The sequence below is a fragment of the Carcharhinus amblyrhynchos genome, chromosome 26, assembly GCF_965287045.1.
Source record: "Carcharhinus amblyrhynchos chromosome 26, sCarAmb.v2.hapA, whole genome shotgun sequence".
Lineage (NCBI taxonomy): Eukaryota > Metazoa > Chordata > Chondrichthyes > Carcharhiniformes > Carcharhinidae > Carcharhinus > Carcharhinus amblyrhynchos.
Window position 1 is genome coordinate 14,756,998 of NC_137349.1, and position 13,489 is coordinate 14,770,486.

The 13,489-nt window shown below is 43.8% G+C and overlaps 1 protein-coding gene across 2 annotated transcripts in view; it reads right to left on the reverse strand.

Annotated features, from left to right (window-relative positions):
• The window catches only part of LOC145358817 (CREB-regulated transcription coactivator 1-like), an 85,045-nt gene that overhangs the window by 56,102 nt on the left and 15,454 nt on the right, over nucleotides 1-13,489 (reverse strand). For both annotated transcript variants that reach the window (XM_080213127.1, XM_080213126.1), the window contains exons 3-5: nucleotides 7,425-7,562; nucleotides 5,430-5,491; nucleotides 4,513-4,613 (exon numbers count right to left, since the gene is read on the reverse strand). In XM_080213127.1, the coding sequence (XP_080069253.1) occupies nucleotides 4,513-4,613; nucleotides 5,430-5,491; nucleotides 7,425-7,562 (301 nt within the window). The remainder of the gene's footprint in view (nucleotides 1-4,512; nucleotides 4,614-5,429; nucleotides 5,492-7,424; nucleotides 7,563-13,489) is intronic.

The following is a 13,489-nucleotide window of genomic DNA, read 5'->3' on the forward strand; positions in this document are numbered from 1 at the left end:
GTAATCGTTGGCGAACACATCTGACCTTATGATGGAGGGAAAGTCATTGATGAAGCAGCTGAAGATGGTTGGGCCTAGGACACTAACCCTGAAGGATTCCTGCAGTGATGTCCCAGAGCTGGGATGACGGACCCTCCACAGTCATAACTATCTTCCTATGTATGGTACGACTCCAACCAGCAGAGGGTTTGCCCAGATACCCATTTGATTCTAATTTCACGAGGGCTCCTTGATGCCACACTCGGTTGAATGCAGCTTTGATGTCAAGGGCTATCACTCTCACCTTACCTCTGGAATTCAGCTTTTTTGTCCATGTTTGAACCAAGGCTGGAATGAGGTCAGGAGCTGAGTGATCCTGGTGAAACCCAAACAGGGCATCACTGAGCAGGTGCTGCTTGATAACGCTGTTGATGACCTCTTCCATCACTTTATTGATGATCGAGAGTAGACTGACTGGGTAGTAACTGGCCGGGTTGGATTTGTCCTGCTTTGTGTGTACAGGACATACCTGGACAATTTTCCACATTGTCGGGTTTATGCCAGTGCTGTAACTGTACTGGGAGAGCTTGGCTAGGGGAGCGGCAAATTCTGGAGCACAAGTCTTCAGTATTATTGCTGGAATGTTATCAGGGCACACAGTCTTTGCTGTATCCAATGCCTCCAACTTGATGCCACATGGAGTGAATCGATTTGGCTGAAGACTGGCATCTAAAATGCTAAGGACCACTGAAGGAGGCTGAGATGGATCATCAACTTGGCACTTCTGGCTGAAGATTGCTGTGAATACTTCAGCCTTATCCTTTGCACTGATGTGCTGGGCTCCTTCATCATTGAGGATGGAGATATTTGTGGAGCCTTCTCCTCCAGTGAGATGTTTAATTGTCCACCACCATTCATGACTGTGACAGAGCTTCAGAGCTTAGATCTGATCCACTAGTTATGGGATCACTTAGCTCTGTTTATCATTTGCTGTTTTTGCCATTTGGCATGCAAGTAGTTCCGTTTGGTAGCTTCACCAGATTGCCACCTCATTTTTAGGTATGCCTGGTGCTGCTCCTGGCATGCCCTCCTGCACTCTCCATTGAGCCAGGGTTGATCTCCTGGCTTGATGGTAATGGTTGAGTGGGGATATGCCGGGCCATGAGGTTGCAGATTGCGCTGGAGTACAGTTCCACTGCTATCGATGACGCACAATGCCTCATGGATGCCCAGTCTTGATTTGCAAGATCTATTCAAAGTCTGTCCATTTAGCATGGTGATAGTACCATACAACAACTAGGACATGTTGAGATAAAAAGGGAGAGGATATTGAAGGTTTTGAAAAACATTAAGGTGGACAAGTGCCCAGGGCCACATATGATTTATCCCAGAATACTAAGAGACGCAAGGGAAGAAACTGCTGAGGTCAAAATCTTTGTATCCTCTTTAGCCACGGTGAGGTACCTGAAGATTGGAGACTAGCCAACATTATTCCTCTGTTTAAGAAGGGCAGAAGAGACAGTATGGGAAATTACAGGCCTGTGAGCCTTGCATCAGTGGTGGACAAGTTATTGGAGAAGATTCTGAGGGATAAGATGTACTCACATCTGGAAGAGTATAGGCTTATTAATGATAGGCAGCATGGTTTTACAAAGGGGAGGTCTTGCTTCACGAGTTCTTTGAGCAAGTGACAAGAAAAATTAAGCCAGGAAGGCAGTGGATGTTGTATACATCGACTTTAATAAAACTTTCAATAAGGTTCCTCATGTTACAGAAAGTGAAGTCATTTGGGATCCAAGACGAGCTGGTTAAATGATACAGAACTGGCTTGGGCATAGAAAGCAGAGAGTAGCAGTGGAAGGGTACTTTTCTAACTGGAGGTTTGTGACAAGCATGTTCCACGAGGATCAGTGCTGGGGTCTCTGTTGTTTGTTGAATATATAAATGATTCAGAGGATTCTGGTACACAAGGTGAAGTCGCACGGGATCAGAGGTGAGCTGGCAAGATGGATACAGGACTGACTCGGTCAAAGAAGACAGAGAGTAGCAGTGGAAGGGTGCAGTCCTGAATGGAGGGCTGTGACAAGTGGCGTTCCTTAGCGATAAGTGCTGGACTTTTGCTGTTTGTAACATATGATTTGGAGGAAATTGTAACTGTTTGATTAGTCAGTTTGCAAACGACACAAAAGTTGATGGAATTGTGGATAGTGATGAGGACTGTCAAAGGATACAGCAGGACATAGATTAGTTGGAGACTTGGGCAGAGAGATGACATTTGGAGTTTAATCTGGATAAATGTGAGATAATGCATTTTGGAAGGTCTAATACAAATAGGAAATATACAGTAAATGGCAGAACCTTTAAGAGTATTGAAAGGCATAGGGATCTAGATGTACAGGTATACAGATCACAGAAAGTGGTAACACACGTGGAGAAGGTAGTCAGGATGTATTATGGCTTACTTGCGTTCATTGGCCAGGGCACTGAGTTTAAAAACTGGCATGTCATGTGGCAGCTTTATAGAACCTTAGTTAGGCTGCACTTGGAATATAGTGTTCAATTCTGGTCACTACACTACCAGAAGGGATGTGGAAGCTTTGGAGAGGGTACAGAGAAGATTAACCAGGATGTTGCCTGGTATGGAGGGCATTAGCTTGAGGAGAGGTTGGAGAGACTTGGTTGTTCTCACTGGAATGATGGAGGTTGAGGGGCAACCTGATAGGCCTACAAGATTGAGGGGCATGGATGGAGTGGATAGTCAGAAGCTTTTTCCCAGGATGGAAGCATCAATTACTCGGGGATATAGGCTTAAGGTGCAAGGGACAAGGTTTTTGATAAGAGAAGGGATTAAGGGTTATGGGGAGAGGGCGGGAAAGTGGAACTGAGCCACGACAGATCAGCCATGATCTTATTGAATGGCGGGGCAGGCTCGAAGGGCTAGATGGCCTACTCCTGCTCCTATTTCTTATGTTCTTATGAGACGTACGAGACAAATTTTTAAACACAGAGGGTGGTGGGTGCCTGCTCACGACTAGGAGAGATAGTGGAAGCTGATATGATAGTGACTTTTAAGGGGTGTCTGGACAAATCTACGAATAGGTGGGAAGAGTAGGAAGTTTTAGTTCGGTGGGGCAGCATGGTTGGTGCAGGTTTGAAGGCCCGAAAGGCCTGTAGGTGCTCGGATTAGTAAATTTGCAGATGATACAAAAATTGGGGAAGTAGTGGATGTTGAGGAGGATTGTCAGAGGATACAGCAGGATATAAATCGGCTGCAGACCTGAGCCGAAAGATGGCAGATAGAATTTAACCAAGTGTGAAGTGATGCTATTTGGAAGGTCTACTGCAGAAGTATACAGTAAATGGTATGGCCCTTAGAAATAGGAGACATACAAAGGGACCTAGGCGTGCAGATCCACAGTTCCCTGAAAATGGCAAGACTGAAGCACTTGCAACCTTCTTAGCTAGCGTGCCAAGTAGATGATCCACCTCAGCTTCCTCCCTACCATCACAGATGCCAGTCTTCAGCCAAATAAATTTGGACAGCACAGTGATTAGCATTGCTACCTCTCAGTTGCAGGGACTCGGGTTCAATTCCGGCCTTAGGTGACTGTCCCTGTGGAGTTTGCAAGTTCTCCCCATGTCTGCTCAAGTTTCCTCTGGGTGCTCCAGTTTCCTCCCATAGTCCAAAGATGTGAGGTTAAGTGCCATGCTAAATTACCCCCCCAGTGTCCCAAGAGGTGTAGGTTAGGGAGATTAGCCATCTTAAATGTGTGGCGTTATGGGGATGGGTGAGGGAGAAGGTCTGGGTAATGTACTCTATCAGAGGGTTGATGCGGACTCAATGGGTTGAATGACCTCTTCTGCACTTTAGGATTCTACAAATGACTAAGCACACCGAAGACAGCAAAGGCTACAGGATCTGGCAACATTCTGGCTGTTGTACTGAAGACTTATGCTGCAGAACTAACCATTCTCCTCAGCAAGCTGCTCCAGCACGGCCACAACACTGGCACCCACACAGAATTGCGGCCTGGTCTTAAAAAGCAGGACAATTCAAAGCCAGCCAATTACTACCCTCCAATCTGTCTCTATCATGAGGTAAATGATAGAAGGTCTTGTTGACAGTGCTATCAAGCAGCATTTACTCAACAATAACCTTATGCTCAGCTTAGATTCCATTAGGACATGACAAATTGCTTTCCAGTAAGGGCTTCAGGAATCAGTTTCTGGTGCACTTTCCACAGGTATAAAAAGTTAATGATACAAAAATTGGGACTATATTTGTACTTCGCATCCTGTAAATGAATAGATAACAAACACAGCCATCCTACCTTCCTTAGAGCTGCTGCTTTCATGGCTCTGCAGCTTTGAATGAACAGTCTATTAGTTTGCATTTGCCAGTGCATGTATCTGAGAGAAATTGTCAGAAATATCAAATGCATGAGCGTTCTGTCTGAAAGGTCAGTAAGGGTAGCCCTAGTGAGTCATCACTCACTGGAGGGCCAGAACCCGCAGATTGAACACTGTCCTCACCTCGCTTGTGCTGTTCTTGTGTTTCTTGGGAGCCCCCATTAAATGGATCCTGAGCGGTGGGATTCATCGTACTCTGGTGCAGGGCAGAGTCTGAATTGGTCCTGAAATAAAAATGTGTATCATTTGTGATAATCAGGCACAAGTGTGATGGACTGACAGTAACCCAGAAAGAATATAAAACAGATCAGTGAAAACAGATAAAGGTGCTTCATTCAAAAATGAGAAACCTCTGTGCTGTGCACATATCACAGAGTAAGGACAGCCCTGCTACCATTTCACCATCTGTCAATTCTTTCTGGACCCTCAGCCAATGTCATGCATGTACTTTTCTGGAGAAAGATGAGCTTAATGTCCAGTACTAACTAGTTACTGAAAAGGTGGGTGAGAATGAATATAAATTATTACACCTTCTACATTATTTACATGCTTGTAAAATCAATAATAATTTAGCTAGCTGGTGGCGTTTGCTACCAAATAAATCTGTTGGACTTGAATCTAGTGTTTTGAGACTTCTTACTATGCTTATCCCAATCCATTGCCGGCATCTCCACATCAGAGAAGAAAACCCAAGCCTATCCAACCTCTCTTCATTATTTACATGTTTCATCCCAGACAACAGACTCAAATGTCTCTAATGTCCAGGTCCACTCTGCCGCCCTCCCATCAGATCTCACCTCTTCTTCCTTCCCACCCTACCTATGCTCACTGATCCACCTGCCTTTGTTCCCCTGAAAGTCATTCTCCCTCACTGCCTCTTGGGTCAGCCTCATTCCCACATATACCGAGGTGCCACAAAGGTCAAAGTATTAATTTCTTAAATTCTTAACTCCAATTATTAAAACATCTATTTGTTACAATGCATGGATTCCAACAGATAGACTGAGATTGGAAGTTTAATTTAGGAAAATGTCACTCACCTTCTCCAGCTGGTGTCAGCTGGGGGCGATAGATAGACCGAACCATACGGACAGCTGTCTGCGTGCTGTGGAGTCAAGGAAACTTCAGAGAACAGAACGGATTCTGCAACAAACTGTTCACTGTGCAGAAAATTAAATATTTTACACACAGCTCCTCTCCTGTGGAGCAATACCCACTGCAGTAAAACTCAATAAAAATCTTTACATCCTATTGGAATAGAGCTTCCAACCCCATTTCCTCTCCATCTCCTTAACATCACCCAAGTGTGTCACTGCATCAGCACATCAGTTGCTCAAATTCTCATCTATGCCTTTGTTAGCTTTAAGATCACAGAATGTAACAGCACACACGTTGGCCATTTGATCCATTATGATTACATTAACTTTTTCAAAAAGCAATGAAGTTGGGCCCACTTCCCCACTCTTATATCCCTGAATTTTTTTTCCTGTTTCAAGTATTTATCCAATTCCTTTTTGCGGTCTGCTATTGAATCTCTATGTGCAGTACATTCCAAATCTTAACCAATCAGGTACATAGGCATTTCTTTCCTCATGTCACCTTTGATTCTTTTGCCAGTTACCTTCACACTGTGCACTTTTATGATCAACCCTCCAGCTACCAGAAACAGTTCCTTTTCATACGAACGTAAGAAGTCAGAGCAGAAGGCAGCCATTCGGATCTTTGAGGCTGATCCACCATTAGTTAAGATCAGGTCTCATCTGTTCCATTTCAAATTCCACATTCCCATCTGCCCCCAAAAATTCCCTTATTGAATAAGAATATTTCTGCCTCCACATTAAAATATTCAATGACTCCCAACTCCAATGTTGCCTGAGGCAGAGTTCCAAAGTCACACAACCCTCAGTGAAAATTTCTCCTCAGCTGTCACACAACGCATGAAATAGACGGAGTGGTCCCCCCATTCAATATGATCATGGCTGATCTAAACCAGCCTCAACTCCTTTTCTGTGGTCCCATTGTCTAAAATGGCTCCCAACCCTGTAGCAATTCAATTCTCATTCTAGTATTCAAATCTCTTCATGGACTTACCTCTACCTATTTTGGTAACTTACTCCTGCCCTACAACACACAGACTTCCCTGGGCTCCTCCAATTCTGGCTTCTTGCTCATCTCCCATTGTCTTTGCTCCTGGTCATGCCTAGGTCCTAAGCTCTGGAATTACGCCTCCAAATCTTGCCCACCTATTTTTAAGGTGTTCCTTAAGTTTAACTTTGTTGACCAAACTTTTCATCACATGTCCTAACATTTTTCTATATGATTTAAGATCAAATTTTATTTGTAATGCTCCTAGTGCACCTTGGGATACTACTTTAAAGACACTATATAAATGCAAATTATTGACATTGTCAAATCAATCATCCTTACTTTTTTATTATTATTTGTTCCAGGGTTGCGGGCACTGTTGGCACAGCCAGCATTTGTTGCCCATCCCTACCTTCCCTTGAGAAGGTGACAGTGGGCTGCCTTCTTGGACCACAGCTGTCGATCTGGCATAACTACATACATAATACATAGGCAAATATATAGCGTCAAATTAATAGTTAGATTTAAACACCATTACGCTCAAATTCATGTGGCAAAAATCTTACATTTGTAATTAATACATCACTAATAATCCTTGAGAACCACATGTGCATTAGCTATAGCAAAACACCCTTATATGAGTGAGTGTTAATTCTGAAGAAATGATAATTATGTTAGAGAGCAGAAAGTTCAGAGGGCACAAATACTTTCCCTGAAAACACTCCACGCCACGAGACTGATATTGTCAGACCAGGTCCAAAGGCAGGACATCATTTATCAAAGGGGCCTTCATGAGTAGATCTCAACAGATCAAAGCAACGTGACTTCTCTTACCCTTCTTGTGAGGCTTTACCTGGCAATCTTGGTGAGATGTCCTCACCAAAGTCTTTTTCCTCTAAGCTTCAGCTCTGGATCACAGTATCCATGCCACACTGACACAGGAAGGATATCTGGCGCCCGTGTTTGTCAACAGGAATGGCACGGCGGTGTGGTGATCCCAGTCGGTTTCTGTCCCTGTAGACCCGGTCAACCAAGCCATGATGCCGGGTCGATCTACTCGTGTCCAAGGCTGATGATTGGAACGGAGTCTGCAATACAACCATGGGGAGTCCTTCAGTATTGTGCACATGTGGTTCAGACATGCTGACTTTTTCATGGCTTGGACTAATTAGAATTAACTTTTATTTTCCACCTTGATAAAACTAATGGTGTCAGGTTTAGCCTTTTATACATCATATACATAGTACAGAATTTGTACCTCAGTGACTGGTTTTAAGTTTCACTTTATTACGAGCCCTACCTGTGGAAGTCAGAAGTTCTAACCTAGGTAGATTGCTGCAACATACCTTCAGTCAGTTTTGGGTTCTGTATGATGCACATTTAGAAAAGTCCTTCAGGCGAGCTTAACACAACGAGCAAGCACAGGAGTAATGACAACTTCCCCACTCCTTAACCCAGGGACACTGGAATCGATTGAAGCAGTGTTGCCAAGATGCCAACGGCAGATGGAGAAGGAATCTTTGCACTTGTGGCAAAGTTTCTGCAGATGAAATTAGTAGATTGCAGAGTTCAGACACAGAATGAAACTGGATTGAGATTATCTGTCTGTTCCACTGGTGTTTGGCATAGAAGGGTTACTGAAGATGGGATGGGAATAACTGAGGAGGATTGCAGGATCTACAATAGAACTCAGCTGTATTCAAGCTCATTGGCATTGAAAAATTAACTGTTTTTTTTCCAAAAATGCTGCTTGACCAGCTGAGTATTGTGTTGATTTCAGGTTTCTAGCATCTGCAGTATTTTGCTTTCACTAGCAATCAATCTTATTTAGTTACAAATTGTCTGTCAAATCTGAATTATAGGAAGGGCCGTTTCATTTTGTTCCTCGGGGCAGGATTTTACAGCCTTACTCAGGCGAGACCAGAAATTCTCGCCTGAGGTCAACGGAGATTTCTGTTATCTGACCCTTGCCCGCTCTTATTCCGTGTTCGGTGAGGTGATAGAGTTTCGGTCCTGGTCTCCCACATTGCATCTATGTAGCACAAATTCGCTGTTATACCTCAGTCATTCACCCAGAGAAGAGACAAGTCTATTGCATTCCCACTTTTTGACTGAAGACATCCAATTAAAGTGGCCCCTTTCTTGCGCTTCACATGAATGATAGCTGAAACATTTGCAGCATTGTCTTGTTTGGAGGGTGATGATGTCACCCTGCACTGGCTACTGAGTAACCCTGGAAACAGGGTTAAGTCAAGAACTTCAGGCAAAAGTACTCATTTATATGAAAGCAAAACGATGTTTACGAACAGCACCTATACACAGGGAAATTCACTCACTCAATGTTGGGGAACCATGCTAGGAGCAGACTATTCTACATTTAGTATCATGTAATGAGATAGGGCAAATAAATGATATTATGGTTAAGGATCTTCTAGAGAAGAGTGGTTATAACATGCTAGAATTTCAAATGAAGGCATTATCATTCTGGATTCAAAGGAAATTACATAGGCATGAGGACAGACTTGTCCCTAGTGAAAGAGGCAGCAAGACTACAAGGTAGGACAGTTGATGAACAGCGACCGATATTTGAGATATTCAAGTCCTCCCAACCAAAATATGTCCCAGAGGAGTAAAGATGATGAAAGGGGGGGGAAGAGGATAGACAGACATCCAGGGTTAAGCAAATAAGTTAGGGATAACAAAGATAAAAACAAAGGCATATCATATTACAACGGACAGTAGCACATTGTAAAATTGGGAAGCTTTAAAAGCTCAACAAGGGTCACCAAACAGTAACAAAAAGAGCAAAGATAAATATGAAAAGAAAACAAGCGCAAGAAAAAGCGTAAATTCATAAAGAGGAAGAAGGTAGCTAAACCGAATATTGGTCCTTTGGAAGATGAGGCTAAGGAGCTAATAGTGGGGAATGCAGAAATGGCTGAGACACATTCAATATTTTGCCTCAGTTTTCACACCAGAGGACATGAGCATTACCCCAAAGGTAACAGAAAATGCAAACGTTATAGAAAGGGAGAAACTTAGAACTATCAAAGTCACTTGGGAAAAAGTATTGAACAAACTACTGGGATTGAAGGCAGGCAAGCCCAGGGTCTGACAGCCTACATCCTAGGGTCTTAAAGGAAATGGCGTTGGAGATAGTGGATCTATTGGTTACAGTATTCTGAAATTCTCTGGATCTGGGGACGGTTCTGGTGGATTGGAAAAATGCTAAAATAACAACCTTACTCAAAAAGGGAGAGAGGTAAAAGGTAAGAAACTATGGGCCAATTAGTTTAACATCTGCCATTGGAAAATTGTTCAAATCAAACATAAAGGAAATAATAGGTTATTTAGAAAGTAAAATGCAATCCATCAGAGTTAGCATGGTTTTATGAAGGGTAAATAATATGACTAATTTGAGTTCTGTAACAAGGTGGGGATCCTGTAGCTGTAGTATATCTGTACTTCCAGAAGGCAACTGATAAGATGCTACACAAAAGGTTAGTTCACATGGCATTAGGGGTAATTTATTAGCTTGGATAGAGGGTTAGCTAACCAACAGAAAGCAGAGAGTTGTGATAAATGGGTCTTTCTCGTGTTGGCAAGATGTAACGAGTGGGTGCTATAAGGTTCGGTCCTTGGGCCACAACTATTTATAATCTATATTAATAACTTGGATTCAGGAAAAGCAGGTACTATAGCCAAATTTGCAGATGCCACTAAAATAGGTGGGATAGTAAGCTGTGATAATTAAGTAAGAAATTTACAAAAGGATATGGATAGGTTAAGTGAATGGGACAAAATTTGGCAGATGGCGTTTACATGAATAAATTTGAGGTTATCCATTTTGGTAGGAAAAATACAAAGGCAAATAATTATCTAAATGGAGAGAAACTCTTGGAATGCTGCTGGGATAGTTTCCTGGACTAGTGTGTGTTGGAGCCGACAAGGGAGCGAGCTATCTTGGATCTGGTGTTATGTAATGAGGCGGGTAGAATTAGGGACCTTGCGGTGAAGGATCCTCTTGGGGAGAGTGATCATTGTATGGTGGAGTTTCTGGTGCAGATGGAGGAGGAGAAGAAAGTGGGTTCCCGGACGCGCGTCCTTTGTTTGAACAGAGGGGAGTACGGTAGGATGAGAGAAGAATTGGCGAATGTGGACTGGGGGAGCGCATTGGAAGGTAGGTCTGCTGAGGAGCAGTGGAGAATCTTTAATGAGATCTTTCTTGGTGCTCAGCGGAAATTTATTCCGATGGTCAAAAAGGACAGTAGAAGGAGAGGTAATAAGCCGTGGATAACGAAGGTGGTGAAGGAAAGTGTTAAATTAAAAGCAGAGGCGTTTAGAGTAGCTAAGAGTAGTGGGCGAGAAGAGGATTGGCAGAGGTTTAAATGTCAACAAAGATTGACAAAGAAGTTGATAAAGAAGGGTAGGAGAAACTATGAAGCTGGGCTAGCGCTTAATATAAAAAAGGATAGCAAGAGTTTTTATAAATATATAAAAAGGAAGAGGCTGGCGAGGGTGAACGTTGGTCCCTTAGAGGATGAGAAGGGGGACTTAGTGGTAGGGGATGGGGATATGGCTGAGGTCCTGAATAACTTTTTTGTTTCTGTCTTCACGGAGGAGGACGTGAATAATTTGCCGGGTGTTAGAGATGGAAAGGTGGTAGGACTGGAGGGTCTTAATGACATTACTGTTACGAGAGAGGTGGTGCTCGACAGACTGGAGGGGCTGATTGTGGACAAGTCGCCAGGACCGGATGGAATGCATCCGAGGGTTCTGAAAGAAATGGCGGAGGTGATAGTGGATGCCTTGGTGGTTATTTTCCAGACGTCGCTGGATTCCGGGGAAGTGCCGGAAGATTGGAAAGTGGCTAATGTTACGCCGTTGTTTAAGAAGGGTGCCAGGCAAAAGGCAGGGAATTATAGGCCGGTTAGTTTAACGTCTGTTGTAGGTAAAATGTTAGAATCCGTCATCAAGGAGGAAATAGCGAGGCATCTTGAGAGGAATTGCTTGATAGAGCAGACGCAGCACGGTTTCATTAAAGGGAAGTCGTGTCTGACAAATTTACTGGAGTTCTATGAGGATGTGTCTAGGGCGGTGGATAGAGGAGAGCCAGTGGATGTGGTCTTTCTTGATTTTCAGAAGGCGTTTGACAAGGTACCTCACAAGAGGTTATTGCAGGTCAGGGGACATGGAGTTGGGGGTAGGGTGTTAACGTGGATAGAGGATTGGTTGTCAAATAGGAGGCAGAGAGTGGGGGTCAATGGGTGCTATTCGGATTGGCGGATGGTGACTAGTGGAGTGCCCCAGGGGTCGGTGCTGGGGCCTCAGCTATTTACCATTTATATAGATGATCTGGAGGAGGGAACCGAATGTAGGGTGTCGAAATTTGCTGATGACACCAAGATTGGTGGAACGGTAAATTGTGCGGAGGGTGTGGAGAGCCTACAGAAGGATCTAGACAGGCTGGGCGAATGGGCCAGGAAATGGCAAATGGAATTTAATGTTGGCAAGTGTGAGGTGGTCCACTTTGGTAGGAATAATGGTAGGAAGGATTATTACTTACGTGGAGAAAAACTGCAGCAGGCGACGGTGCAGAGGGACCTTGGGGTCCTTGTGCATGAGTCGCAAAAACCCAGCCTGCAGGTGCAGCAGGTGGTCAGGAAGGCAAATGGGATGCTGGCCTTCATAGCGAGGAGGATTGAATATAAAAGTAGGGAGGTCTTGCTGCAGCTGTATAGGGCATTGGTGAGGCCGCAGCTGGAGTACTGTGTGCAGTTTTGGGCGCCGTACTTACGCAAGGATATTTTGGCCTTGGAGGGAGTGCAGAGGAGGTTTACTAGGCTGATTCCGGAGTTGAGGGGGTTGAGCTATGAGGAGAGGCTGAATAAACTAGGCTTGTACTTGTTAGAGTTTAGAAGAATGAGGGGAGATCTCATTGAGACGTATAAGATGATGAATGGGATGGATAGGATAGAGGTGGAGAGACTCTTCCCGCTCAGAAAGAATAGTAGGACTAGGGGGCACAGCCTCAAGATAAAGGGGGGGCGGTTTAGAACAGAGTTGAGGAGGAACTTCTTCACTCAAAGGGTGGTGAATCTCTGGAATTCTCTGCCCGTTGAAGTGGTGGAGGCTACCTCGCTAAATATTTTTAAGACGCGGGTTGATGGGTTTTTGATAAGAGAGGGGATTAAGGGTTATGGGGAGAGGGCGGGAATGTGGAACTGAGCCACGACAGATCAGCCATGATCTTATTGAATGGCGGGGCAGGCTCGAAGGGCTAGATGGCCTACTCCTGCTCCTATTTCTTATGTTCTTATGTTAAACTTCAGAAAGTAGAGGGATCTGGGTGTTCTTGTGCATGAATCGCAAAAAGCTCGAATGCAGCTACAGCAGGTAATAACAAAGGCATATGGAATCTTGGCATTTATTGCTAAAGAAATGGAATATAAAAGCAGTGTTGCTGCTACTGTACAAAGCATTAGTGAGATTGCACTTAAGAATACTATGTACAGTTTTAGTCTCCTTACTTGAGGAAAGTTATAGTTGCATTGAAGGTGGTTCCAAGGAGGTTCACTAGATTGATTTGAGAGATGAGGGGTTTGTCTTACGAAGAGAGATTGGACAGGTTAGGTCTATGTTCCCTGGAGTTTAGAAGAATGAGAGGAAATCTAATTGAGGAGTATGAAATCATAAGGGGGATTGACAAAGTAGATGTCGAGAAGATGCTTCTATTTGGAGGACAATCTAGAGGTCATAGTTTTAGGATATGGGGTGGAAGATTTAAAACAGAGATGAGAGAAATATTTGTCTCAAAGTGGCGCGAGTCTGTAGAATTCACTCCCCCAGAGTGTGAGGATGTTAGGACTTTGAATAAAATTAAGGAAGAGGTGGACAGATTTTTAACTACTCAGGGTTTGAAGGGCTATGGTGAAAGGGCAGTTAAGTGGAGTTGAGGCTGAGGTGAGATCATATTAAAAGGCAGAGCAGGCTCAAGGGGCTGAATTGCCTACTC